The sequence below is a fragment of the Mesoplodon bidens genome (genome assembly GCF_964165515.1).
Source record: "Mesoplodon bidens genome assembly, chromosome: 2".
In the NCBI taxonomy this organism is placed as follows: Eukaryota; Metazoa; Chordata; class Mammalia; order Artiodactyla; family Ziphiidae; genus Mesoplodon; species Mesoplodon bidens.
The window spans coordinates 148111441-148138154 of NC_138177.1; the positions used below are offsets into that span (position 1 = coordinate 148111441).

At 44.8% G+C, this 26714-nt stretch overlaps 1 protein-coding gene across 6 annotated transcripts in view; it reads left to right on the forward strand.

The window, feature by feature from the left end:
* The window catches only part of MKNK1 (MAPK interacting serine/threonine kinase 1), a 54492-nt gene that overhangs the window by 20275 nt on the left and 7503 nt on the right, over positions 1-26714 (forward strand). For 5 of the 6 annotated variants that reach the window (XM_081223694.1, XM_081223693.1, XM_081223691.1 and 2 more), the window contains exons 2-9: positions 1086-1267; positions 8692-8798; positions 10962-11063; positions 13423-13520; positions 16484-16563; positions 18134-18207; positions 20274-20378; positions 23465-23520. In XM_081223694.1, coding sequence (XP_081079820.1) covers positions 8783-8798; positions 10962-11063; positions 13423-13520; positions 16484-16563; positions 18134-18207; positions 20274-20378; positions 23465-23520 — 531 coding nt within the window. In that variant the 5' untranslated portion in view covers positions 1086-1267; positions 8692-8782. The remainder of the gene's footprint in view (positions 1-1085; positions 1268-8691; positions 8799-10961; positions 11064-13422; positions 13521-16483; positions 16564-18133; positions 18208-20273; positions 20379-23464; positions 23521-26714) is intronic. The other variant, XM_081223695.1, reaches the window with a different exon arrangement.

A 26714-nucleotide genomic window follows, 5' to 3' on the forward strand; every position in this document is an offset into this window, starting at 1 on the left:
CCACATGTGCATGAGTATAGCCAACTCTAAGCATTACAATAGTATTTAGATGTGGTTTCAATTAAATGCAGAATGAAGTAGAAAAAAGAGGGACTATTCCTGTAATTTGTGGGACTACTTTCAGTAATTTGTGATAGGCCTGGAAGGATGAATAGGTGTTCTTTGCAAGGAACTGTATACCAGGCTGAGGGAGAGCCTGCCAATGGGAATATATAGAGTTTATGAGGTTGGAGGAGAAAGCAACATTAGAAATGATTTAAAGGTTCTGTGGCTGGGTGACTGGCAGAATGATATAATCTGATAGAGAAGAAGAGGAAGGAGGAAGGAGGTGGTAGATGGGGGTTGGGGATAAGTCCAGTTTGGGACATGTGATTTGAGGTAATGGTGAAACACATCTGGCTTCCAGGGCCTAGAATTCGGATTTAAACTACATTTTTAGAGCTTTTCCATTGGGAAAAGGGGAAGTACATATTCATTAAGTAGAGAAATTGACAAATCAACTTTGACACATGGTAACTAGAGCCATGAGATTAAAAATAGCAGTGGACATACAGAAAATGAAGTCATCATATGGAAAACTAGCAATAGTTATACATTTGACATAAAACCTTGTTCTTGTTCATGCCACCTGCTGCTCTCAGCATCTACTTTACGTTTCTGACTCTGGTGCCTCCTGCCTGTGAGTCTTGGACCTAACCACTAGGAGATGAAGACAGAGCTCATTCATCTCTAAAAAAGTGGGCAACAGAAAAGTGGCAGCTTTTACCTTCTGTGTGAGTCTCCTCAGCGAACAGAGGTGCCCATATCTGTCATTCAGGTCCAGTTACACCTTTTTGATTCTGGAATCTCACAATGGAAGCATAATCCAAAAACTTTTACCCAGACCCTTGTTAAATCTTCAAATGCTTTGTGTCAGCATTTTAAATGCTCCAATTTTAAAGACTGGGGAAATCTGTGATTGCCTTGTGATTACTTACTTAATGGTGTGACACATAGATTTGGGGAACACAAGTTGATCTTTATCTTCTCTGGTCATTTTTTTTAAGTCAGCATTTTTACCTCCTTTCTGTTTCTCCTTTCTGAAGATTTTCATGCCAGGAATAATGAAGCAGAGGCCAGTGGAAAACTGAAGAATGTCTGCTGTGTACAGAGGCCATTGAAACACTTCCTGCAGCTGGAAGACAGCAGCCGCCTGACAGGAGCATTATTGCATTTGGAATTTCAAGTTTACAGAGGGTCTGCTTCGCAAAGTTGGGCAGACCTATAGGTAAGATTGGATGCACATTTTATTTAACCTTTTAGATTGCATCAGGTTGAAATTGCAGGTTCCCCCACTATCTGAAAGTAGAGTGTTCCCATGAAACCTTTCTTAAGCAGAAATGGTGTAAAGCAATTATCTTAGGACACATCTTGCTAACGGATGCACAAAATAAATGGAGGTCAAGCACAGATGCTCACAGACACAGTTCCAAGCTCTGTCAGCTTGATGCTGAGTGTAGTTCCTGGGGAAGGAGCTTGGCAGTGCCACTCTCACTGCTCATGGTGCATGGTTCCTCTGTAATGTTCACTGGAAGACAAATGCTGAACCCTATTTTCACTTTTCACCCTTTCTCGTAAATATGAAAATCCTCTTAGTATGTCTTGAAAACAGGTACATACTAATGTAGGTCTTTCATAAAAGCAAAGTGGTGTGAAGCAAGCTTTCCAAAAGTTGGGAGACCTGTGTCTGATATTTCCAGAGGAAGGGGTAAGTCAGAGACTCCAGTGTTCAGTTGGGCAGCTAGGATTAGCTGGGCTTTCTGGCATGCCTAAGACAGTTACTCAGTAGGGTGGAGCACATTTCTACCAGAATAAACTGGCAGAGTGGGTCATAAGGAAAACTATGCAGTAAGGAAAACATATTTATTCCCTTTTAATTATAAAGGTAAAATGACTGTATCATAACAAAACAAAATCAAATACAACAGAAGTATCAAAAGTAAAATTCTGTACCCACTCAATTTCATTCTCCCAAAGTAACTGTTGTTAATAATGGCTTGAGATGTATCTTTCCAGGGTTTAAAAATTTGTGACATATCTGGGGACATTTTGAAGTGTTCTGTATGACACACTATCCTGAGGTCTCACCATGCCTGGTGGGTTATAAACAATGCCTCATTTGTAGATTGTTTCAGATGAGGGCTAGGTGAGAATGGCTTTAGCCTCTTCTGAGAGTTTTCAGACTTTGCTGCTATGTCACCCTCCTTCAACTGAAGCTTTCCAGGGGCACAGTCTTCCCCTGCTCCCCATCCCCAGCCAGCTTCCCTTCCTGAATTCTCTCCTTCTTTGATGGTACTACTGCTCTTACAGTTACCTGATTTTGGTTAATAAACATATATCGAGGTCCCCCTGTGTGCCTGGTTCCATACAAGGCAGTGGGGATAGAGAGGAATTAGACTCCGTGCCTTCCCTTCAAGGAGGATAGTGGTCTTGGACTCCTCCACCATCTCCAGTCATTGGGCAGGACCAGGGCCAGCTTTGCCTCTCTGGCTTCATTCCCTCTCCCCATCACACCCCTCACCTCTTCCTCTTCCTTTCTATCCCCACCTCAGCCACACACCTTCCCTGCCTTCCTCCAGGTTGTTGCCACAGCCTCGCTCTGCCCTCTAGTCCCCCTCCAGCCTCCAGTTTGTTCTGACATCACAGCTGGTTTGATGGCCCTAAAGCATAGCTCCAGTGGGGCCCAGTCCCTCCCCGTTGCCTAGAATAGTGGTTCACAAGTGTGCTCTACAGACCCTGGGGATCCTTGAAAACCTTTCAGGTATCTGCAAGGTCAAAACTACTTTCATAATAGTGCCAAGATGCTATTTGTTGTTGCAAAGCAACAGTGGGCAAAACTGCTGATGCATTAGCGCAGATCAAGGCAGTGGCGCCGAACTGCGCTAGCAGTCATTGTATTCTTACTGCTGTGCACTCACAGTTTTTAAAAAATGCCGTTTTCACTTAAATATGTCCTTGATGAAGCAGTAAAAATTATTAATTTTTTGAATCTCAGCCCTTGAGTGCACATTTTTTTAATGTTCTGCGTGACACAGTGGAAATGCTCGAAAGCACTCCTGCTGCATACCAAAGCACAGCGCTTGTCTCAAGGAAAAGCACTTGTGAGGTTGTGAACTGCAAGCTGAACTACCTACTATTTTCATTTTTCCTTGAAAGAATGACTGCCTGATGGTTAGTGAGGCTAGAAAGTAGACAGGCACTGGATGTTGGAGGGCCTTGTAGGCCGTATTAATAAGCTTGGATGAACTGACTTCAGCCTTTTTCAGCTTTTTATACTGTCCTGCTCACACAAATCCAGTCCTTTACTCCTACTTGCTATTTCTTTCTTTCTTTTTTAAAAAAATTAAGGTATAATTGACATAACATTATATTAGTTTCAAGTGTACAACATAATGATTTGATGTTTGTGAAATGATCACCACAATAAGTCTCATTAGCATCTGTCACCATACATAGTTACAGAATTTTTGTGTGTGATGAGAACTTTTAAGATCTACTCTCTTAGCAACTTTCAAATATGTAGTACAGTATTGTTAACTGTAGTTGCCATGCTGTACATTCATCCCATGACTTATTTATTTTATGACTGGAATTTTGTACGTTTTGACCCCTTTTACCCCCAATCTCACCTACCCTCCACCTGCCACCTCCAGGAATCGCCAATCTGTTCTCTGTAAGCTTGTTTTTTGGTTTTGTTTTTAAGATTTCACATATAAGTGAAATCCTGTGGATCATATAGTATTTGTCTTTCTCTGTCTGACTTATTTCACTTAGCCTGATACCCTCAAGGACCATCCATATTGTTGCAGACTGCAAGATGTCATTCTTTTTTATGGCTGAATACTATTCCATGGTATGGATATGTGTATGCGTGTGTGTATCTCCCACTCTTTATCTGCTCATTCATCAGTGGACACTTAGGTTGTTTACTTATCTTTACTATTGTTAATAATGCTGCTGTGCACATGGGGGAGCAGATATCTTTTCAGGTTAGTGCTTTCGTTTTCTTCAGAAAAATACCCAGACGTGGAATTGCTACGTCATATGGTAGTTCTGCTTTCCTGCTTGCTATTTCTTAAGTACACACTCCCTTTACCCCTGGCACCATTCCTGTTCTCATTCCTTCCACCAGGTGATGCAGTGACAGCTCTGAAGGCTGCATATGATCCCAGAATCAGAACCGAGGAAGAAGATGGGCCTGAAGCTAGACCTTTTGCCCCCTGGGAATCTTACCATCCCAGCCCTGTTTGAGGCCTGTTGTGAATCACCACCCCTCTGGCACCTTACTGGGCCTCAAGCTGCTTTCACTATAGTTGAGTGAGAGACTGCAATCTGCATAATGCTGCCCAGCCGCACTACACACTGGACTCTGGCAAACCTGTGAAATACCTTAGCCCCTTGGAATCACATTAACAGACCGTCCTTTGATCAGGACAAGCTGATTTCACAGGGGGCTCCTTTCATCCACCGTGTGTTAAATTTGACTAGCTTCCGTTTGAGTGTACCCTTGACCTTGTCCCCTACGTGGTAATGATACCATCAGAAACCAAATCAACCAACTAATAGGTCAGACAAAAGAAGAATACAGTAGCCTTGTCCTAATACCAGAACTGCCATGGAATAATGTGGTTGGACTGTCTTGTAGCTCATCCTACAAAACAGGCCAAAACACAAAATACAAAGCTATCTCAGAGCAAGGAGAGGAAACTTCTGATAAATTAGATTTTAGATCAATATAATAGTGATAATATGGTCGTAATGCCCTTGTGTTTAAGCTGGAGCAGTGCCACCCAAGCTTTTGGACATCGTAGCACACAGAGAAAATGATGTTGTTCAGCCTGGTGAGAGGATCAATATGTCACTCACAGCACATCAGTGGGGAGGCTCTGTGCTAAGGTTTCTAAATAAAAGCATTCTTGTTGGTGCCCAGCTGACTCTGACTGGCTGTCCCCTTCTGCCTTTCAGCATTAATGTTTAAGTATGCTCTAATAGTTAAAAGCTTGAATTCTAAGCCAGACTGTTCAGATTTAAATCTCAGCTCTGCCACTTACTAGCAATGTGATCGTGGCAACTTACTTAATCTTTTTGCACCCAGTTTCTTCATCTGTAAAATGTGGATAATAATTATACTTACCTCATAGAGTTGTGAAGGTTAAGTAAGTCAGTATATGTAAACTGTGGTATTTGTAAAATGCTTAGACCATTGCCTGGCATGGAGTAAGCACCGTGTCAGTGTGTGTACTACCACTACTATTACTACTGCTTCAGAGAAGTAAGTGTCCCAGGCTAGTCTCCCCATTCCTCCTCACTGCTTCCTCCTCTGCTCAGATTTCTTAGTCTTGGCCTCTTCCTTAGGAGTGTCCATCCCCCTTCCTTTCATTTCCTCAGTTGCCTTTCGTTTTCTCAGTTCTCCATTTGTTTGGGGGCCCTCAGCCAGCTGATGACTGAGAAGGCAGATGAATTGATAATTACCCTCATCAGCTTCCTGTCACCACTATTCCTTCTCTAGAAAGCTCTAGCGACTGAGGGAACTAGCTCTCACACGTTGGGAAGTGAATCATAGATCTTGAAAAGAACTCTAGGGTGGTTGGGAGAGGAGCATGAGCTAAGTTGGTCAAGCTGAGTTAGCCAGCAAAATCATGTTCTTGGGGAAGAATGATCGTCTTTGGTGTGACATACCAGATGTTGAGCTGGTTAGTTCTCTCTAAGCTCTACCAAAAGGTGGTGAACAGATCTGGTGCCTTTGGGGGCAGTGTGGCTCATAAGACCTCATGGAGAAATGACACAGTTCTTTCAGAAGGGGGGCCTTGAGGTCAGCTTGTGGGCTGAACAGTGGCTCGGTACTGGCATGTTAGGAATATCTGTGGCTCTGGTAGTCCCACCGGGTGAGACCCCTTAGCCGCTCCTCATCTGCTCTGTGAGTCCTCTGGGCCCTCTCCCCATGCAGGAGCCAGGTTGGTGGTTGGATCTGTATCTTTAGCACCTACTACGCCTCGAATGAATACCTGTTTTACAAAGAAAGGAGAATATGCATCCCTACACTTATTTTAATGGAGAAAACAAGATAAACTTATGCCTAGGAATAGAAACACATAATAGTGATGATGGTGATGATACTGTGGTGGTGAAGCTGCAAATGATCTGCCTCTGCTCACCCCTTCAGCTGACTTGTCATCACTCCCCACATACTCTATGCTCCACCCAGCCTGAACAATTTGCAGTGGCACTAGCCGGCCATGATGCCTCTCCTTCAGGCCTTAGCTCATGCACCTCCCCTGTCTCTCTCCCCAGCCCCCACCCTGGCTGGTTCCTGCTCATCCTTCAGGTGTCAGCTTAGCTGTCCCTTCTTCTAGTGACCAAACCGGTCACTAGTGACCTATAGTGAGTTAGCCGCCTGTCTTTTGCTCCAGAGCACCTGGTACCCCTGTCATAGCACTTGTCCCACTGAATTGAAATCGTTTTACATGTCAGTGGATTTAAATTCCGTAAGGGCAGAGACTGTGTCTTCTCTTGTGTTCTCACTCTCTAGCACTGGACAGTCAGTAGGTGGCACATAAAAAACAGCATTTGGTGAATGAGTAAGTCAGCAGTGCGTTCACTTCTCCTTCCTTATTTGATCCTCACAAAAGCTTTGTGATCTAGGGAGGCCAGGCCTTACTCTGACCTTATTTTGTATATGAAGAAACTGATACTCAGAGAAGCTAAGCAACTTGCCAAAGCTCACACAGTGTGAAGACCAGGATTTAAAAGGGTGTATCTCAGGTGCAGATGTTCGATGCGTTATTTGGGGGTTTTTTCACAAAGTTTTTCCTTTTAAAAAATAACACTTATAAAGATAAAAGTTAAAATGCCATTTGTTGTTTTTCCAAGATTATAAAAATTCAGGGCCCCAATATTCCTGAAATGTTTTTTCTTTACCTACTGTTGAATTTCAATATAAAGAAATCTAGGTATAATTTGTAAAACTGTACAATCGGACTCTAAATTCCAGTGTGCATTGGAGAAATGTTACTGTGTATTTTGTTAAAAATGAAACTTGACTGAAACAATAATAGCACTTTAAAAAAGTAATAAACATCATTGTATACAATTTGGAGAATACTGAAGAATATAAAGAAGAAAATAAAGATCACCCTATCACACAGAGAAAACTACTATAGATCAGTTGTGACCTGGACTTGAAAGGGCAGCATTGTGTTTGAATCCAAGTTAAACCACTAACTAGATGTTTGGTGTTTGGTAGATAATTTAACCTCTGAGCCTCAGTTTCCTCACTTGAAATATGGTGAAATATTTACCTTGGAGATTAGTGTAAGAATTAGAGATAATGTATGTAAAATACCTGTGCTTGGCACATAATAGGCACTCTTTCAGATTGTAGTAGTTTAACAATTTTGTGTATTTCTGTCTAATCTTTCTACTCTGTTGTATGTGCATACAGACTTATGCATACATATATGTTTTTTTGAAGTGCATTTATATTAAGTAGCTCACTGGGTCCTCACAGCATTACTGGAAAGGGCAGGTATTATTTTTAAACCTAACCTGTAGATGAGGAAATGGAGACTCTAAGAGGTGAAGTAACTTGACCTTGGTGCTACGTCTGGTAATATCTGAACCAGACTTTCACTTAGGTCTCCTGATGCCAAGCCCATGAGCCTTCCCTGTCAGCAGTGTCCTTCCTCTCCAGCTCTACCTCCGCGGATACACAAGTAGTGGACCGACCGCCAAGCCTGGCCCAAGGGGAAAGTAAGGGCTGGAGGCAGTGAAGTGCTGGGAGCCTCCATGCCAGCTGAGGTCTGTCTACAGACATGAAGGAAGTGCTCACTCCCTCCTCTGAAATAGCAGACACATCGCCCAATCCTATAGCAAAGACCAGGCTTCTTGCTAGAAAGTTAAGGACCTTTTGAGTCATAGGGCTTTGTTGAGAGGGAGTTTATCAGGGAATTCATAGACTGAGTAAAGCCTTACTCTGTGCTGCCTGCAGGGCAAAGGTGTACCTACGTTTCTTTCAGTGTGTGCACTCATTACTTAGAGGGCCTGGGTGACAGGCCTGCACCTAACCCCGAGGATGTGCGTCCTCTCATATCATTCTCATTTCAGTGCACGTTTTCCGATGTCTGATACATGTCTGACACCACACCACGACTTATAGGAGACACAGAGATGAACAGGCAAGGATAGCCCTGGCCTTTAGGAACAACAGAGAGAGCTCAAGGCCAAATAAAACCAGTGCTCTAGTATAGCTGCTAGCAGGGTGTTTGGGAACAGAGGATGGAGCACCGGATTCGAGTTCTGTGCAGTAACGCCATCTATTTGCATAGATTTCAAAAGTGTTTGTGCAAACCTTAACTTACTCTAAGGTGGGGAGACTTTTGAGCTGGGTTTTGATGGCTGAGAGGAGTTCTTAGGCCAAGGGAACGAGGTAAGCCAGCTTGATTGTGGAGCCTCACACCCTGAGGAAGCCTTTCTCAAATGATTGCATGCATAATAAACTAAGGTCCCAATAGAGTGTGTGGACAGGCTCCAGGTGAAGAGCTTTCAGCTCTTTGGTAAGATTATGACACATCTCCATCCCGCTCCCCCGCTGTAAACAGGGAAGTTAAGCATGTTTTTTTCACTTCATGTCTTCCTACATTTTTTTCTTCCTAGTTTCAAAAACAACTCTCCTTCAACAAGTTCTGTTTCCAAGGAAAGTCTTAACCATTTGTCCCTTCTGGCGCACCCTCTTCCATTGAAATCCATGCAGAATAGACCAGGTACTCGATCTTTTTGTGTGTGAAGCCATAAAATCTAATATCGTGTATGCGGCAGTGCTCAGAGGTATGCTTCTTCCACGAGAGGCTCCCTCAGCCCTGCTGTGGTGAAAACCAAGTATAAATTGCAGCTAACGGGGTTTTCTAGCTAGAGTCATAAGTGTGTCTGAGCGTCCCCCATGAACTATAACACCGCCAGCTGTCTTGCTGCTCCTTTCCATTGCTGCCTTTGGCCTGTTTTGCTTGTACTTCGGCCCTCCTTCAGAGTGTGGGCGGGGAAGGAGGAAGAGAAGTGAATCCCAAATCTGTCCCCTCTGCACTCAGCTCAGTGCTGGTGAGAAAATAGATGGGGTGGGGAGGGGTGCCACTGGACTGCACTCAAGGGCAGGGCAACAGGGACAGTGGTCCCCCCTTCTCAGCCTGCTGTCCCAATGGCCAGTACCCCTTTCCTGGGGTCCTGGAGATGAGTGACCCTGTGTTTTATTTCTGTAGAATTTCTCACCATGTTGGGCAGCTTTTTTCCTTTTAATTTCCCTTGGTGAGCGTGGATCTTTGGCTGCTGATGTTTAAGTTCAGTTCTTTGAATTCATAGCATGTTGCAGTCCCCAGGTATGTCTTGTGCTTGAAGCTGTTGGCTAGAGCAATACTTTGAGATCCTCTGTGGACTCCTTTTCTCCACATGTTTATCTTCTCTAAAGTGTAAATGAAAGTCTGCTGCCATCAGATCCTAAAACTGGGAGGAAGAATGCACCTCAGTTGAGCTGTCAGACACTTTGCTGCTTAACCAGGTTCTGGATTGTGGTATTGAAACGCACCATTGTTCTGTGTGCTTTCTCCTAATGGTTGTGTGTACTTGCTTCTGAGAACAGTGTGCAGTAGACATGCGTAGGCTCTAATCAATCTTCCTGAGCAGACTTGCCATTTTTCTGATCATGTTCAGCTGGGGTCCTCTGAGAAGAGAGTAGGCCTTTCCCCTCAATGGGCAAAGAGCCAGCTTCCATTTCAAAATCTCAGAAAAAAAAAAAATCCAGCAACCCAGAGCCTGTGTTTATTGAAGGTTGGTCTAAAAGTCTCTCACATTGTATGCCCCATCAGTGCTCGACCGCCTCTATTTTAGAAGGATGTAAAGGTTTAATCACCCCGGTGGGGATTTAGACCCAGAGACTTCAGAGAAATCTTATTATTTCTAACTGCAGGCGAACAGTATTAAGGCTCCACTCTGGATCAAGGGCATGGCATGTTCTATAAGTAATTTATCTTTAACATGGGAAGGCCCTTACTCCAGTGTCTTAGAAACAGGACTGTGATTGGCTGCTGGTTCATTATTCCTCCTTTTCTCTTTCCCCCTCTCAGTCTTCATGCTTATTCTCTCTGTCCCCACCCTTTCCTGCCCAATCTGTCCAAAGTCTGAATGTCTGCCTCACAAATCCTCCCTTTAAGGTGGGGAGCCAGGTGCTTGCCAGAGAGATAATAATGTTTTTGCAATAAATGACTGCATCCAGCAACCCGGTGTAGACCTGTCAACTGCAGGCTTCTGCCTCCTCTCAAATAAGGAGCTGAGGAGGGAGAGTATGCGCTGGCCTCCCAGGCACTCAAGTCTGTGCTCTTGGACATGAAGACATTTAGGGCCATCCTCAAACCCACCCCCTGCCCTGTTGTAACGTCACAGAGGCAGCCTCCACTGAGGGCCTTTTGAGTCCCTACGCACATCCACAGGGATGTTACTGAGCAGCGTGTAATTTCATTTGCATGGACCGCCCCCCGCCCCCACAAACCCACCTCCCTTCCTGCTTAAGCTCCCTGGGTCCTGCCTTTCTGGTGCTGAGGCTGAAGGAGGATGTCACATGTGGGATTCTGCTTAAGGATTCATTGTTCAGTTTGGGGGTAAATCTAAATCCATGTGCTAATGAGCTTGGTTACAGCAGGCTTCTGCTATCCTCTTTTAATCTAGCCTATCTGTCTGAGTTCCTTTCCACAGTTAATGATCTATAATGGTTTTGCTTTTAGTTTTGCCTCTTGGGTCAAAACAGATAAATAGCCCTCATAGATATTTTAAAAACGTGAGTGTAAAGCTCCTGGGTCCCCCCCTCCTTTTTTTCCTTTTGGGTGAACTTATAGCCTGATCAGTCCAGTGATATTTCCCTTCTATCTCCTCTTTTCTCCCAGAGATGGGCAGCAGTGAACCCGTTCCCATTGCAGAAAGTGACAAGCGGAAGAAGAAGAAGCGGAAGGCCCGGGCCACTGACTCCTTGCCAGGAAAGTTTGAAGGTTGGTCACTCTCTTTGATCTCTTAGAGCTGGGTTGCTGGCTTCCCAGGCATGGGAGGAGTGTCCTGGTAGCCCAGGGGTAAAGGTCATAGGATGCATCATCTTAGAGCCAGCTTCATGGTTCTCCGTGTGTTAGGCGTGAAAGATAGGGGTGAGAGAGTTTACGGAAAGGGGTGATAGAGAGAGAGTGAAGGGATGGGAAAAGCTCTTGGATGGTGCACAAGCCTCCTCTGAATGGTCTGAGCATTTCATCAGGGAACAGAAAGGCCAATGTGTCACAGTTGCACGTGGAGTGAGATCGCCTGGTATGCTTCAGCTGCTTTTCAGATGTGATCTTTCCCTCAGCTGGTCCTGAAGGAGCTGCCGAGAGGTGGAACAGCCATGTCAGAGGAAGAGGGAACATCAAGGGCCATGGCTGCAAATGAAACTGAAATCTTCTAGGGAATTCCCTTACGGTCCACTGGTTAGGACTCTGTGCTTTCACTGCCGTTGTCAGGGTTCAATCCCTGGTTGGGGAACTAAGATCCCGCAAACCACATGGCGCAGCAGAAAGAAAGAGGGAGAGAAAGAGGAGGGAGGGAGGCAGGGATGGAAGAAGGAAGGAGGAAAGAAAGAAAGAAGGAAAGAAACTTCAATCTTCTATAAGCAGAGAATTCAGCTTATAGAGATTGCAACTACTTGTGCTGGATGAGTTTAACTCTGTTTTAATAGTGCATGTTGTGTTCAGGGGACATGCTGTTGAGTCGTCAAACATTTTGAACAGTGTGTGTGAGGCATCAGGCTTAGTGCTGGTCCTGTTATCACTGGGCACCAGATGGGATGAAGTGACTCATTGGACACTCCTGCGAAGGACTGAAAGGATAAGTAGCTACTCCTAGGAGTGACCAAGCCCCCATCATCTATTTTGTTTCTTTCATTGTGAAACTTGAAATAGCTTCTCTTTACGGTCCCTCTCTCCAACACTGCAGAAGTACTAGTGAATTGACTGTTTTGTAGAGTGGTCCTAAAAACAAGCCCTTTATGAGTCAGGAATATTGGACCTCCAGCCACCAATCTATCCTGACACACACAAAGGCTAATACCCAAGTGTCCATTGTAAGAGAAGCACGTCATTTAAAATACTTACAAACAGCTGTGAGACCAAACCTTGATGGAACCAACAAGGTGCTTAGTGTAGGTTTTGTCTGTTTGTCTTTAACAGTAGATGTGTGTGTATGGCAGAGGGGGTTGGGGAATGAACAAAAGTCCCAAGGTTTTTTAGAATAGTTTCCAAATCAACAGGTCTTTCTCTTTCAATGAACACGAGTGTATTTCCTGTTATTCAGGGATGGCTTGTGCAGTTACAGGGTTTCTCATGACTAAGAGTGATAACATCTAATTTCATGGTTAAAAGTATTCTGCCCAGTAGTCTGTGGGTTTAAATGCTAGGCTGCCCCCAGAGGAAAAAGCTGAAGAATGGAGACCAAGGGAGGAGAGGCCTCGGCAGAGACCATGATAGAGCTATGGCTTCCTTTGGAAGGGGGTCAGAGAGCTCGTGCTCTTTGTGAGGAGCGGGCCTTGGGCAGGCCACCTAAGTATACTTTCACCCAGGCCTATTGCTGTGTTAGAACCGCTCTGACTCAGCACCCTAAAAACCTCAAGGCATCCGTTTGCATCTTATTTCTGTCTCCTATTTCCTGTCGGTGACTTCTGAAAATGTCTCAGAAACCTTGCGACTTCCATTGTGTGTCGTATAAAATAAAACAGTGCTTTATTCCCCTTTGTAGCACCAGTTCCTAGCACAGAGCTGGGCACATAGCAGGTGCTCAACAAATGAGTAAATGAATGAGTGATGTCCATTCAAATCACATCCCTTCTGTGAGGATCCCCCAGACTCCCTCAACAGATTTAACCTTTCCCTTCCCCCGCTCTTTTTTACTGTGTCTTGTCCCTCTGTGATAATAGAGTGCTGACCACTGCCTGGTTTATTCTGGGGTCACTTGTGTATGTGTCTGTCTTCCCCACTGGATCGTGACTCTCAAAGGGCAGGGACTATACTTTATTCCTCGCTGTGTCCCTGTCGTAAGTCTAATATGTCGTCTGGCACATAGTAGGTACTTGGGAAGCATGTGCCGAATTGAGCCTCTTTCACTGACCTCATCTCTAAAATGAGGAACAAGATCCTTCAGCGATGTGGCCTGGTTGTTGTGAGGCCGAGTCCCAAGACGGCTGGGAGCACTAGCCTCTCTCGTCATTAAGCGCTGTGGAGTCCTCGTGCACCTGCGCTGTCAGACTGGGGAAGCCAAGTGACACAGCTCTTCTTTCCTTCTATGCAAAGGGGCGACTCATCTTGTTATTCTTCTCACCCATTTCACCTCTAGATATGTACAAACTGACCTCTGAGCTGCTTGGAGAGGGAGCCTATGCCAAAGTTCAAGGTGCCGTGAGCCTGCAGAATGGCAAGGAGTATGCTGTCAAAGTGAGTGTCTCGTCTGGATGCCAGGCTTTACTTTGCAGGTAGTCAGTCTTAGCTTGTCCTAAACCAGATAAATTTTATATTCTGTGATATAGTGGCTTAATAAGAATGGGAGCTCTGAAGCTGGATTCACTGGATTCACTGGTTTCTCTGCTTACTTGCCGTGTAACATTGGGCAAGTTACTTAACCTCTTTGTCCTTCAGTTTCCTCATCTGTATAATAAGTGTAATAACAGAACCTATATAGTATATAGTATTGTCATGAGGATTAAATAAGTTAATATGTATGAAGTGCTTAGAACAATGCCTCTAATGAATGAAGTTAGCTTCAGGGAGCAGACAGTCAGATTTGGAATTAGAGGGCCTATCTGAATCTCTGTTTTGACAAACTACTACTGTTTGACTTGGGGCAAGTCACTGAACCTCTTTCAGCCTCAGTTCCCGCATCTCTAGAATGAAGATAATAATACCTGCCCTTCCTGTCTCATGGAGTAGTTATGAAGATGAAAACAAAAATGAACTGGTAGAAGTAGAAACATTTTATAAATTACAAGATGCTGTACAAGTGATGTACAGCAATGTGGTGATGAGGACCGAGCACTCAGCTTCGTGGCAGGAGAGGTGACTTCCAGCTGCATGACCGTGGAGGGGCTCACCGTATCCCTCTGTGCTTCCGTTTGCCGATTCTACCTGGAAGAAGGGATGGATCTAGAGCAGTGGTTCTCAAAGTGTGGTCCCTGCACCAGCAGTACCAGCATGGCCTGGGAACTTGTTAGAGATACAAATTATCTGGCCCTATCCCAGACCTCCTGAATCAGAAACTAGGGGTAGGCCCCAGCAACATTAATTTTAACAAGCTGTCCGGGTGATTCTGGTATCCAGCAAAGTTTTCATATCATCTGCCGGAGCCACCAGGTCTAAGTGCTGCCTCGTGTGGGCAAACCCAGCCAAATTGGCTCCTGAAAGAAATGTTTCTTCTTTTAACCAACTGGTCATAGTCCTAGTCCCAGCTGGATTTATAAAGGAGAACACTTCTGCTAAGCCATGTCCCTTTTTGCTGGAGTGTTGCTTCATATGATAACAAAAGCATTATCTCAATTCCTTGTTGGAAACAGATCAGTATAAATTACAAGTAACTTAAAAAAAATACACATGCCGGGCTTCCCTGGTGGCGCAGTGGTTGAGAGTCCGCCTGCCGATGCAGGGGACACGGGTTCGTGCCCCGGTCCGGGAAGATCCCACATGCTGTGGAGCGGCTGGGCCCATGAGCCATGGCCGCTGAGCCTGTGCGTCCAGAGCCTGTGCTCCACAACGGGAGAGGCCACAACAGTGAGAGGCCCGCGTACCGCAAAAAAAATATATATATATATGCCTAAGTGTGGTAAAAAACACAAATGTAAATTGATTTTCAAAGATGTGAAGACATTTATGGACTACTTCTTCAAGGCTGCCCTTCCCTCGTGCTCCGTGGCATCTTGGGGCAAACACCGGACCTGGGCTTGGCAGTTCTTTGGTTTCAGCAGTTCTGCCCATGTCTCACCTCTCTTCTGTTCTTTGAAAGCTCCCCAGACGTGAGCTCCATCTCCAGCCTGGCTCCACAGTACTTGGTTTTATTAGCACTTTCCCTACAGGCATCCAACTGATGAATCCTAGAGTCTCATGGTTGGAATAGAATTTCAAGGTAATCTGGTCCTCAGCCTCCCCTGTAACTCTTCACATAGTTTTCCGTGTTTGGCACCCGCCACCCCCATCTCTGGTAGCAGGGCTCATTACCTCCTCAGAAAAGTATGCCATTGCTGAATAGTTGCCTGCTTGAAAGTTCTTCCTGACTTTGATCTGCTTGGTGAACAAACGAGCTGAATAGCTTCTGTGCCCCAGCACCTCACCTCTCTGACAGCTCAGAAAATGGGTCCAGTGGTCTACTAACAGACGTGTACTTATTTAGAAAATTACTTGATGGTGGATGTTTGTGCTGCTGCATATTGGAGAAGTGTGAAGTGTCCTTGACAGCAGTCTTGGAATGAAGGAACCAGATGTCTGCCCACTCCGCACATGGGACTATAAGACAGAGCCAGCTCTGCAGAAGACTTGCCCACAGGCTCTACTAGCAATGGTTTGGGGCTCTGGATGGGTCTGTAGAGATGTGCACAGTCAGCCAGTCCCTGTGTAAACCACCTGTTCGGCTGTTGGCTCCCCCATTCCTTCAGTCAGTACTTGCCAAGCATCTCCAGATACAAGTGGGGAGGGGGAGCAGCCCACAGTATCGTAGGAGAGACAGAGCCTCTAGATTCTGTGAGAAAAAGCTGTGTAGGATATAAGCAGGTATAGGACAGTGAGGGCTTTGGAGGTAGCTCTGGGCTTGAATTGCAGCCCTGCCACTTACCAGAGCTGTGGGCAAAATGTTTTACCTCTGCCTATCTTTCGGGATAGTAAGGATTAAGAATTAAGGATTAACTGAGATTACGTACCTAAATGACTTAATACAGTGCCTGCCAAAGGTAGATTCTCAGAAGAATTGCAGAGGTGGCATCTGAGCTGGGCCTTGGGACTTTAGTTCCTCTTCACTGTATCCCTTATTCCCCTTGCTCTTCCTCCAGCACTAGAAGATCCTTTAGCAGAGCTTGTAAATTCTTACCCTTAAAGCAGAGAGAGATGCTTTCAGGGTAGGAGCTTGGTAGAGCTGGTTCTTTGTTTTGCTGGCTGCCTCGGTCTCCCCTGGGTGGCTGGGGGTAGCAACCTCACAGGCTTCGATGGTGATATACTTGGCCAGAGTCAAACAAGCCCAGGTGGGCGAGAAAGCCCTGGGGCCAGTCGGTTGCTTTGCTGACAGAGCCACAAGGCCTACTCCAGACTTGCGCTTGAAACTGGATTTGGGCTGAATTTGGCCTTGCACTCTCCCAGAGGGCACCCGCTGAGGGGTGTTTTGACCAGGTGGGTGTATATGACAGATTTTATTTTTCACACAGATCATTGAAAAACATGCAGGACACAGTCGGAGTAGGGTATTTCGGGAGGTGGAGACGCTGTATCAGTGTCAAGGAAACAAGTGAGTATAGTGTTGGGTTACTTGCTGCTTCTCTGGGGGGGGATGCTTGGCTGCAGAAAAGGAAGTTATTCTTACTGTCTCCTGACCCCAGCAGTTAGCTCTCACTCTTTCCCCCAGAACTGTGTATAACTCCTTCCATCTTTCAGTGTTTAGAGAGAGAGAGAGAGAGGAGAAGCAGCAGCAGCAAAGAAGCTCTCTTCTATTTAAGCTGAAATACTGTACATGTCATGAATTTATGCAAGTTAGAAGAGCAAGCAATCTGAATCAGTGGCTGCTTGGGAAAAAATGGGGTTTTATTTCTTTCAAGCGCCTGTGGAAAGCAGGCTGACTGAGTGTTGCCTAGTAGAAATCTGTAGGGACCTGCTTTAGTTAATAGATGAGGATGATGAGAACTCTTAAGACTATTTGCGCTGTTTTCTGTTCCTAGCATATTTACATACGTGCAGCTACTACTAAGGGTCCTGAAACCTTGTTTAACACTCATTGCTTGATAACTGGGCCAAGGTGGTCTCTAGCCCCATCTTAGTCTACTCACCACCCTCTCCAAATGAATGGCTCTCCCACTGTGGCTTTAAATCAGGGTGACCTCTAAGACGCCGCTCCCCCCTTTCTCTCCCTCCATGGCAGGGTCAGCAGGGAGCCAGTGGCCAGTATTGATGGCTTTGTCGTTAAGCTTGGAGGAAGGGGGCTGCTGTTGATTTAACTCCAGGCACTGCCTCTACAATCTTCTTTCAAATTAGGCCATTTGGCCATCTTATTCGGACGCCTTTTTGCTAGTAAATGTCTGGTGTCTCCCAAAATGGTCAGCATTTTTTATGAGGGACAGATTTTTATTTTCAGCCCTGCAGCTTCTGAGTTCAGCATTGCAGACTCTACTTGGTTTATTTCGTTCTTTAAAAGAAAAAAAGCCCCCAACACCTCCAATATCCAGGCTGGTGGCTTCCCTACTGAGTTACAAGACGACCTTGTTGGCAGAGCGCAGTAATGCTCAGGCAGGCAGAGAGTGCTCACTGGGGAAGGCCACAAGTGCTACAGTGGCCGGGAACGCGGCCGTTTCATTAAGTAGCGCTTAGCAGTTAGGGTCTAGCGGTGCCCACGTTAGGCCCCAAGTCTATTTGACAGATGTTTCCATTTTCTCCAGGCAATGTAAATACTGCCCCGTGATTTATGGGCAAGAGGGAGGGCAGGTAATTATTTGCTGCTTGCCTCCAGGACACACACCTACTATTCAGTGTTATTAGCCACAATTGCTTCCAGTCGGCTGCAGATTTTATTCAGTTTAATGTGACTGGGACTTTTTTATAACTCTACCTAGTGGGTTTTAGGGTTGGGGTTTGACAGCACAGACTTGGTGAAAACACCAGAGACTAAACATTATGGAAAGATAAGGTGACCTGAATCTTGCTAACACCATTGGCTACTTCTCAAACATGGGGCTTTAATAAGCATTCTGATTTCAAGTTGATTTCTGCCCTGTTACAGGGCACTCACTGGTTTTTGTTTTGTTTTGTTTTTTCATTGTGTATTTGTAAGTGGGCTTCAATATATAATACTATTTTCCCTATTTAAGGAACATTTTGGAGCTGATTGAGTTCTTTGAAGACGACACAAGGTTTTACTTGGTCTTTGAGAAATTGCAAGGAGGTACTTACTCTTGAGTATGTGTTTGGACTTCTGATTAAGACCCAGGGCGGTGATCATCCATCATGAATCCCAGAGACTTCTAAAATGAGTCAAGCTAATAAAAAGGATGAAGGACTTAAAACTGCCCTTGATTTGGGAGAAGGGAGGCCGGAGGGAAGGATGTAATTAGCATTTTGCAGAACTCAGAATGTCACCTGTGTGGACTTCTATAAATGCCTTCTCATTATAATAGGACTCATATATAGATACATTTAGTCATCAATTTATCAATCCATTGTTTTGATACATTCACTATTTAATGAAGTTAATTATGGGGTGGGAGCTCTTGCATTCATTGTGAAGTCTAAAAAGGCTCACCAGAAGGTGCCATCCTTCAGATGGACAGATGCCATTCTCGACCATCACCACTATCACCCACACACATGATCACCGGAATATATATTTAAGTTGCTTTTCTGACCTAGAGAAGCCCTTTCTCTCCCCATCACTCACCCAGCCCTAGGAAGCATTTGCAAGGTGAAGGTTAGGGAGGATGTCTGGAGCCTAGTGGAGGGCTACACGGAGGGGTTTGGTGGTTAAGGGAGCTCCATCACTCACTAGCTGTGTGACCTTGAACAAGTCACATAATCTTTCCCAACAGTATTCATTATATCTGTAAATAAGGATAATGACAACACCTACCTCCTTGGGACACTGTGAAGATTAAATGAGATAATTCACGTGAAATGCTTAGCTCAGTGCCCCATAGGCACTAAGGGTTCAGTAAATGTCAGCTGTAACAATTGGGTATGCTGGGGGCTATCTTAGAAGTGTGTAGAGTATTACTCGCCACTCTCCCTTTTAACAGATTTGAAAACAAGAGACTCACTACAGTAGAGCAAGCCTGAGACCTAGCCAAGAGCCAGTTTTCTCAGAATGTTCCACAGCGTGTTGGGATCCTTTGATTGTTTAATCTGGCAAGATTAAAGATCTTTCATCCCCTCCCCATGACAAAAACCAGAGATAATAAGTAAACATGTGCCATTTTTAGGATACAGAGATGACACCTTCTGCCCCAAAATACTGGCTTCCAGTGGTGAGCACAGACCACATGGAGCCAAGCCATATGTTCGTGCCTGTGTCTACCCCGCCCCTCCCAACCACACTAGCACTATGAATTACCTATCTGAGATGCTTGATGCAGCCGGGGTCATCAGTAACTACTATATCACTTAGAGCACACCTCTACTGAGGGCAGACTCAGCGGGTAAAGAGAGTGTGTGGTTGGCTCAGGAAAACCCATCCCCCCAGGAGTCAGACCATAGGTCCTGCTGAGGAAAAGTCTGCACAGGCTCCGAGACCTGACTTACTGGACTTGGGTCCTGATGATGCCACCACTTCCTGGTATATGATCTTGAGCAAGTTGCTTAACCTTTCTTGGCTTCAGGTTCCCCATCTATAGCTATGTAATGGGGATGACTCTATTTTGTACATCTTGTACAATTGCAGTGAGGATAAGATAATCTATTTAAAGAGTATCACATAGTGCTTGGTATAACTACCCAGTAAATGTTAGCCATTGACAACAAAATAATAATAACAATAATGATAATAAGTGGGAAAGTTCCGGGGGAAAGCCATTTTTTTCCCTTTACTAGACCTTTACATAACGCATAAAGGTGTGGCTTTTCCATTTGAAGGCATGTGCTTTTGTTTGGACTGAGATCAGATGCAAGGGAGGAAAAGTTCCTCTGGAGAGGCCCCCAACCCCATGTGGATTCACTTTTAGTTCTTTTCAATTTCAGAAACCAAATCTGCCCCAGTGGCATTAATATTTTTTGGTCACTTAAATGGTATTCTCTCTCCCTTCTGTGCTCATCATAGACAGGTACAGAAGATAGGCTTCCAGTTCTGTTTGGTCCAGTTTTGTGCTGGTACCTGCTCTGTGCCAGGTACCACACTGCTGCTGGACATTTAGCGATGAATAAGCCTATGTCCCCACCCCAAACTTTTGAAAACTTGGCCTCTGAGAAGTTACACTTACTAGAGCCTGAAAAGGCATTCCTCTGTGTCCCTTTGCTCTCCAGGCTCCATCCTGACCCACATCCAGAAGCAGAAACAATTCAACGAGCGAGAAGCCAGCCAAGTGGTGCAGGATGTCGCCACAGCCCTTGACTTCCTGCACACCAAAGGTTAGCCAGGTCTTGGCCGTGGTGGGTGGATTGGGCTGGTTGCCTCTGAGGACCAAGGGAGAGGGGCAGGCCAGGTAGAGGGCTGGGCCAGCAGCTGGTACAGCTGGCAGGCCCACCCAGGAGGGTGAGGGGGCAGGCCAGGGTGGCTTCTAGATCTCTGATGTGAATGGTGGGTAGATGTGGAGCTATTAAGCAGGATAGGGATACAGGAGAAAGAGCAAGGAGTAAAAAAAAATGAATTTCCTGTTGAACAAGGTATGTCTGAGTGTGTGTATGTGAATGATCTTTTCCTTTACTAATGAAGAATGCAAAACTCATGCATAATATGACCTAGAATCTAGTATAAATATTTGGGTATTATTCAGTCTAGTCTTTTAAAATATATCACCTCTATCTCTCTTTTCAAAATTGGCATGGTAGTATACGTGTAGTTTTATATCTTGTTCACAATAAATGGGAAATGCATTTTTCTATTAACATGGTGAGTTTGAGGTATCTGTTGAACATTGTGTAAATAGCAAGCTGCTATTGTTTGAGTTACACTTCAGTTTACAGTTCCTTAGCTAGAACTTTTGTAGTAAATTAAATATTTTTGCAAATTATATGTTTTTGCATTTCTTGAAATATGTTTGACTATTACATACGTTTTTAAAATTTGCCTAACAGCAGTGCCATGACAAAAATGAATTCTGGCTTCACCTTTTTACCAGCTGTGTGCTCTCTCAGTAACAATGCCTACCTCCTAGAGCTATGGTGAGAATTAAGAGAGATAATAATGACATCATCAACAGTAGCTAACACTTACGTAGCGCTTGTTATGTGCCAGGCACTATCCTGGGCCTTTTATATATATTGATTCGTTTACATAATTGTGTGTCTCTTGTGTATGTGTTGTATACTTATAACATATACATATATAGGTGGAGCATAGTGCCCGGCACATAGTAGTTCTTCAGTAACATTTCCTCCACCCTCCTCCCCCACCAGGCAGAAGGCATCTTTACTCCGCATACTGATTCCCTTAAAATTACGCACTCTGCCTGGTGGGCGTGGGGGTGGAGCACATGCTCTGAGGCTTAGTTCTGCTCCCTTCACTTCCATGGACGTTGGCCAGCCTCATTGGTTGTGAGCCCTCAGGTCCACTTACAGGCATGCTGCTCCCGCATACCGCTCTGTGCCAGTGATACTGTGCAGACTGGTGAGACATGTGCCAGAGGGGAGGTTCACCAGTCCACCTCGCTTCCTCCCGTGGCTGAGGAGAGTGCTCCACGCTGACGCTGCCCATGTTGGGGGCCTGACTTGCACATGGGATGAAAATTCCTAGAAGGGGGTGTCTGTACTTTGCACAGCATGATGAATAGCAGTAGTTCTGTTTCTGAAAGCTGGGATGCATGTACGTAACACCTGCCTGACAGAGATTTACAACTGCTCCCCAAGCTGCCTCTGTAGATTGCAAAACTGGGTCACGCTTTTTATAAGATCCATACCTTGGAGGGGGGTAAAGGCGGGGTTTTTTGTGTTTTGTTTTTTTTTTACCAGAATGCACTACAGGGAACAGAGGCTGGTGGTGTCTTAGGAGTTCCGAAGTGCTAGTTAACATCTAGCCGGCCAGCTGCCCATGTGACTAGAAGTTGGAGGGGATGAAAAACGATTTGCAGCTGAACTTGGCTGTTTTCTAAATAACTTTATGCTGGAAAGATGAATTGGGCTAGAATGGGTCAGCCTGAAACAAGTTCCATACTTTTAAATACTGGACATACTGCAGGTCAACCTCTGGGAAATGAACCAGAGCAGTTCGATGGCCGGTGTGCTCAATGAGGAGGCCCACTATTACGGCCTGGCTCTCAGTTCGCAGGCCAGGGGACAACGGGGCCATCAGCACCTATTTGAAGAGTAAGGCTCCACGTGTGGCTCGTGATCCTTCTGTGGGAGCACTTGCTGTAATGGAAAATATCTTTCACTTTTAGCGCGGTGAGCTGCAGCCCAGCTCAATTTGTGCAGCCTGGACGTAGTCGCTCTGGGTTCTCATTCAATTAGGTGACTGATGAAGTTACTTAGCCTGCTGGAGCTCAGGTTCCTCTTCCCTAGTGAAGTGCCTCCTGCTGGGAATCTAGAGGGCTGCCTGAGAAGTTGATCAGCAAGTGAGTTGTAGTGAAGCAGAGTCTGCTTTTCCCCATTATTCCACGAATCCTCTGCTGCTTCCCAGTACTTCCAAGCAGTAGCCGTTTGGCTTTTGCTTGACTTTATAGCCCTCTATCTGCGCCGTACACTCTGCAGGATGAAAAAGGAATGGGAAGTTTCTGTGTCCACCACTAGAACACCATGGCCATGAGTTGGTTCTTTGTCCCTGTCTTTGGTTAAAGGGGTTTGCCCCCAGGTGCCTTCTTGGCCAGTTCAACAACTTCTAATGCCTCACGGGGTAGGCTGTAAATCCGCAGTCTCCTTCAAGGAAGTTTGACCAAAATACAGAAGAGGTTTCTCTTAAGAACAGCACCCTCGGGCCAAAGCAATCCTTGCTGAGCTTCTGGCAGGACTGTCTTGGACATGCAGAGCAGGTGAGAAGGGAACCAGACAAGCTTTGGGAGACTTGTTAACTAACGCTTGATCCTCTGAACATTCAGGGAGTCCCACTGAAGGAATCATTTTTTTTTTTGAATCGGCCACACAAGAAGCAATGAGGTAGAGCAGTCCCAGCCCCCTGAGATGCTCCTAAACAAGGCACTAATTATTTCTTCATCGCTGTTCCAAGCATCGCTGTTTGCAGGGCTCTTTGCTGTGCTTCGTATTAGGCTGCTGATTCTGGGTTGTCAGTGTGGTGATGAGAGGTAGGCTGGCTGGGATTCATTTAGCCCTTCTTATCCCTGACTGACTTCTAAAGCTTCCGCTTCAAAAGAACTTGCAGAATCAACTGTGCTTTTGGTTTGTGTCTCTGGTTACTTCTGCCTCCTGCAGCTAGTTGATTTTTTAATGTACCATAATTGGGAATTAATCTGCGAACAGCAGCATTTGGAAAAAATTAATTGTGTGTGGAATGTTTGATAATCAAGTGCATATGTTAACCATTTCTTCGCTCTTTGTCACTTCAGGCATTGCCCACCGCGATCTGAAGCCAGAAAATATATTGTGTGAATCTCCAGAAAAGGTACTTAGGGCCTGATTTGGGATGTCACAGTTCATACTGACTCAGGGAAGCCACCCTTACTTTCAATGTAAATCATTAGCAGCTCTCTCGGCCTCAGGTACCAAGTTGAACTGATTATTATAGGCACATGAGAATATTATACCTAACGTGTAGTGTTTCTACATCCCAAGTAGGGCTAATCCTTGGCCCTTCTGTGCTCTTTATCAGCAGATTGGCTTAAGCCTGAGTGTTTGTAAAATATATGAGACCTGCACAAAATGAATGTTTTCTAATCCAATGCACCTACCTTTAGAGCAGTAGATGTGAGTCAGACAGCAGCTCCATCTTACATCAAGCAAATCTCTGCCTGTAAATGATGTTTATGTTATGGTATATATGCCTGCCGGTGTCCATCACTAGAAGTGATAATTAGGAAGCAAGTTCTTTTTTTTTTTTTTTTTTTTTTTTTTTTTTTTTTTTTTTTTTGCTGTATGCGGGCCTCTCACTGTTGTGGCCTCTCCCGTTGCGGAGCACAGGCTCCGGACGCGCAGGCCCAACGGCCATGGCTCACGGGCCCAACCGCTCCGCGGCATGTGGGATCCTCCCAGACCGGGGCACGAACCCGTGTCCCCTGCATCGGCAGGCGGACTCTCAACCACTGCGCCACCAGGGAAGCCCAGGAAGCAAGTTCTTGAAAAGGGTTTCTGCTTCCATTTTTATTTCCAAAGGTACCCATTAAAAAGAAGACATTTATACTTGATGTTGAACAAATGCAACCTATTTTAATCTTTATCTTAATCTACTAGTAAATGGAAGTGTTTGCATCTTCATAGCATGTATGAATTTGAAAAAGTCTTTGTTTGTTCGGAGGGACTTAGGCCCAGGTGGTTTTGATGGCCCACATTCCTAGCTGTGTGTGTATACATGTGCATATGCATGACACACGTGTCTTGGTCTGGATTAGGGGAGAGCTCATAAGTAAGGAGTGGCTGTGAGGGAACATGTGAGTCAGCCTGCTACTTACGACGCTTTTGTGGGGAATAGAAATGTATTCTCTCAAATAAATCTTGTGACTTCCTGTCAGTGGCTCTGGCATAAAACTTTATAATTTATCATGATTATCATTATGGTTATTATTAATAATTATGTTTAACATTTCTTGAGCACTTAACATTGTACCAGGCACTTACACTTGTTTTATCTAGTATTTATAAAATCTCATGAGGTAGACACTATTATTATATTCATTTTATGGGGATAAGGAAACTGAAGCTTAGATAGATTTAGAAACTTGCCCAAAGTCACTCAGCTGATAAGTAGTAGAGATTAAAACTAAGGTAGTCTGACCCCAGACTCCACTGGTGCTCTGAACTACTCTGTCATAGTGCCTCTGGTTTACAGCATACTTTCATGTCCTTTGTTTCATTTGATCTTCACGACACAGGTTTTTTGCCCCTTTTTATGGCTGACGTTAAAATTAAGAGAGACTGAGTGTAAAAAGACATCATCAAGAAAGTAAAAAAACAACCCACAGAATGGGAGAAAATATTTGCAAATCATATGTCTGATAAGGGTTTAATATCCAAAATATATAAAGAACTTCTAAAACTCAATATCAAAAAGACAACTTAATTTAAAAATGGGCAAAGGGCTTGGAAAGACATTTCTCCAAAGAAGATATACAAATGGCCAGTAAGAACATGAAAAGATGCTCCACATCTCTAGTCATCAGGGAAATGCAAATCAAAACCACAGTGAGATACCATGTCACACCTACTGGGATAGTTACAATACAGAAAATAGAAAATAAAAAGTGTTGATGAGGATGTGGGGAAACTGGGACTCTTCCCCATCGCTGGTGGGAATGTAAAACGGTTCAGCCACTGTGGAAGACAGTTTGGCAGTTCCTCAAAAAGCTAAGCATAGCATTACCATAGCACTCAGCAATTCCACCCCTGTGTATATACCCAAAAGAGTTGAAGACAGAGACTTGAACATCAGTGTTCATAGCAGCACTAGTCATAATAGCCAAAGCTGGAAACAGCCCAAGTGCCCATCAGCAGATGAATGGGTGAACAAAATGTGGTATATCTATATAATGGAATATTGTTCAGCCGTAAAACAGAATGAAGTTCTGACGCGTGCTACCACATGGATGAACCTTGAAACCAGTATGCTAAATGAAATAAGCCAGACACAAAAGGACAAATTTTGTGTGATTCCACTTATATGAAATATCTGCAATAGGCAAATTCATAGAGATGAAAAGTAGATTAAATGTTACTGGGGCTGGAAAGAGGGGGAATGGGGAGTTATTGCTTAATGGGTAGAGTTTCTGTTTGATGGGATGTGAGTTTTGGAAACACACTGGTAATGGCTGCGCAACAGTATGAATGTAATAATGCTACTGAACTGTACACTGGAAAATGGTTAAAATGGCATGTTTATGTTATATGTGTTTTAACCACAATGAAAAAGAGAAGCTAAGTGAAAAGGAAAAGAAGAAAGCTAGAATGAAAGGCAGAGAAAAGGGAGGGAGGAAAGAAAGAGAGGTGGGAGCTGCAGTAGGTAAATGGCAAACGGGGACTAGCACTTTTGACTCGCTCACTGTGCTACTCCACCACGCAGGCTATTCTCCTGCATGCACACAGCGCCTCCCACTTGGCTCTAGAGATGACTCATGCTCTCTGCAGTCTCGGGTGCAGCATCTAGTCCCAGTGGACTGGGCTGCTATGTTGATGCTGCCTAGAGTGACCAACCATCCCAGTTTGCTCGGGCCTGAGGGATTTCCTGGAATGCAGGACTTCCGGTGCTTAAACCGAACAAAACTCCAAGTAAGCAAAGACAGGTTGGTCACCCTAAGCCACCTGAGGTGGTCAAGGGTTTTATGCAAAACTCCTTTGCCCTGCAGTAAGTGAGCTACAAGGAGTCTTTCAGGAATACGTGCTAACTTCTCTAACTTCTGAGTTGCAACCTACATTGCTGGCAAGAGTTCCATAGGTTTGCTCCTTGTCTTATACGAAGTTCACAACCACAGTCTGACCCCATGTAGTGCACACATTTTCTCCTAGTTGGGAAACAAGGAAAGAACATGGAGAAGAGGACACCTTAGGACAAATCCTCAGGTGATTTCTAGTTCACGCAAGAGGAGGAAACATGACTGCCAGGTAAAGCTGGGCTTCAGCGTGGCAGCCACACTGTGGCAGTGTACCCAC